This window comes from Buceros rhinoceros, unplaced genomic scaffold (genome assembly GCF_000710305.1).
Source record: "Buceros rhinoceros silvestris isolate BGI_N320 unplaced genomic scaffold, ASM71030v1 scaffold5301, whole genome shotgun sequence".
Taxonomy (NCBI): Eukaryota; Metazoa; Chordata; class Aves; order Bucerotiformes; family Bucerotidae; genus Buceros; species Buceros rhinoceros.
The window spans coordinates 17,877-18,507 of NW_010395830.1; the positions used below are offsets into that span (position 1 = coordinate 17,877).

Consider the following 631-nt stretch of genomic DNA (forward strand, 5'->3'; position numbering starts at 1 on the left):
GCCGCCGCAGAGACTTCAAATTGGCTGCAGGTTAGAACAAGAAGGGACCCCCCACCCGAGCTGTTAATTGCATCATCCATCAGCTCGGACCCCCCGGCCATGCCCTCATCCACGAACACATGCAATATGGGAAAAGCACGAGAGCCCAGCATCTCTCTGCCTCGCAAACTAAATGGCTCCAGAGAAATAAGCCGAGAGGCAACACGGCCTCCTCTGTCCTTCCGTAAGAGCATCAACGACAACCCTGGGCACAAAGGAATACAGGACCCAAAGCCAGGAAGCTGGGCGGCAGAAGACAGAGCCCAGTTCCGCAGACTGGTCCACACCAGAAAGCGCAATTTCAAGCCCAGATTTGCATCCCACTGAACCTAATGGGCACTAGTCCTGGGATAGTCCTAGTACTGAGTGCTACCCAAAACCAGCCAGGCCAGTTTCTTGGCCGCTCTAAATTGTATTGGAACAGAATCACAGAACCATTTACATCGGGAAAAAGACCTTTAAAAGATCTTTACTGTTCCCCCAGCACTGCCAGGTCCCCGCTGCCCCCTGTCCCTCAGCAGCACCTCCACACGGCTGGGAAACCCCTCCAGGGATGGGGACTCCACCACTGCCCTGGGCAGCCTGGGACCCG

At 55.6% G+C, this 631-nt stretch overlaps 1 protein-coding gene across 1 annotated transcript in view; it reads right to left on the reverse strand.

Annotated features, from left to right (window-relative positions):
- The window catches only part of PIDD1 (p53-induced death domain protein 1), a 14,477-nt gene that overhangs the window by 10,242 nt on the left and 3,604 nt on the right, over positions 1-631 (reverse strand). The window contains exon 4 of the mRNA XM_010145670.1: positions 3-24. Coding sequence (XP_010143972.1) covers positions 3-24 — 22 coding nt within the window. The remainder of the gene's footprint in view (positions 1-2; positions 25-631) is intronic.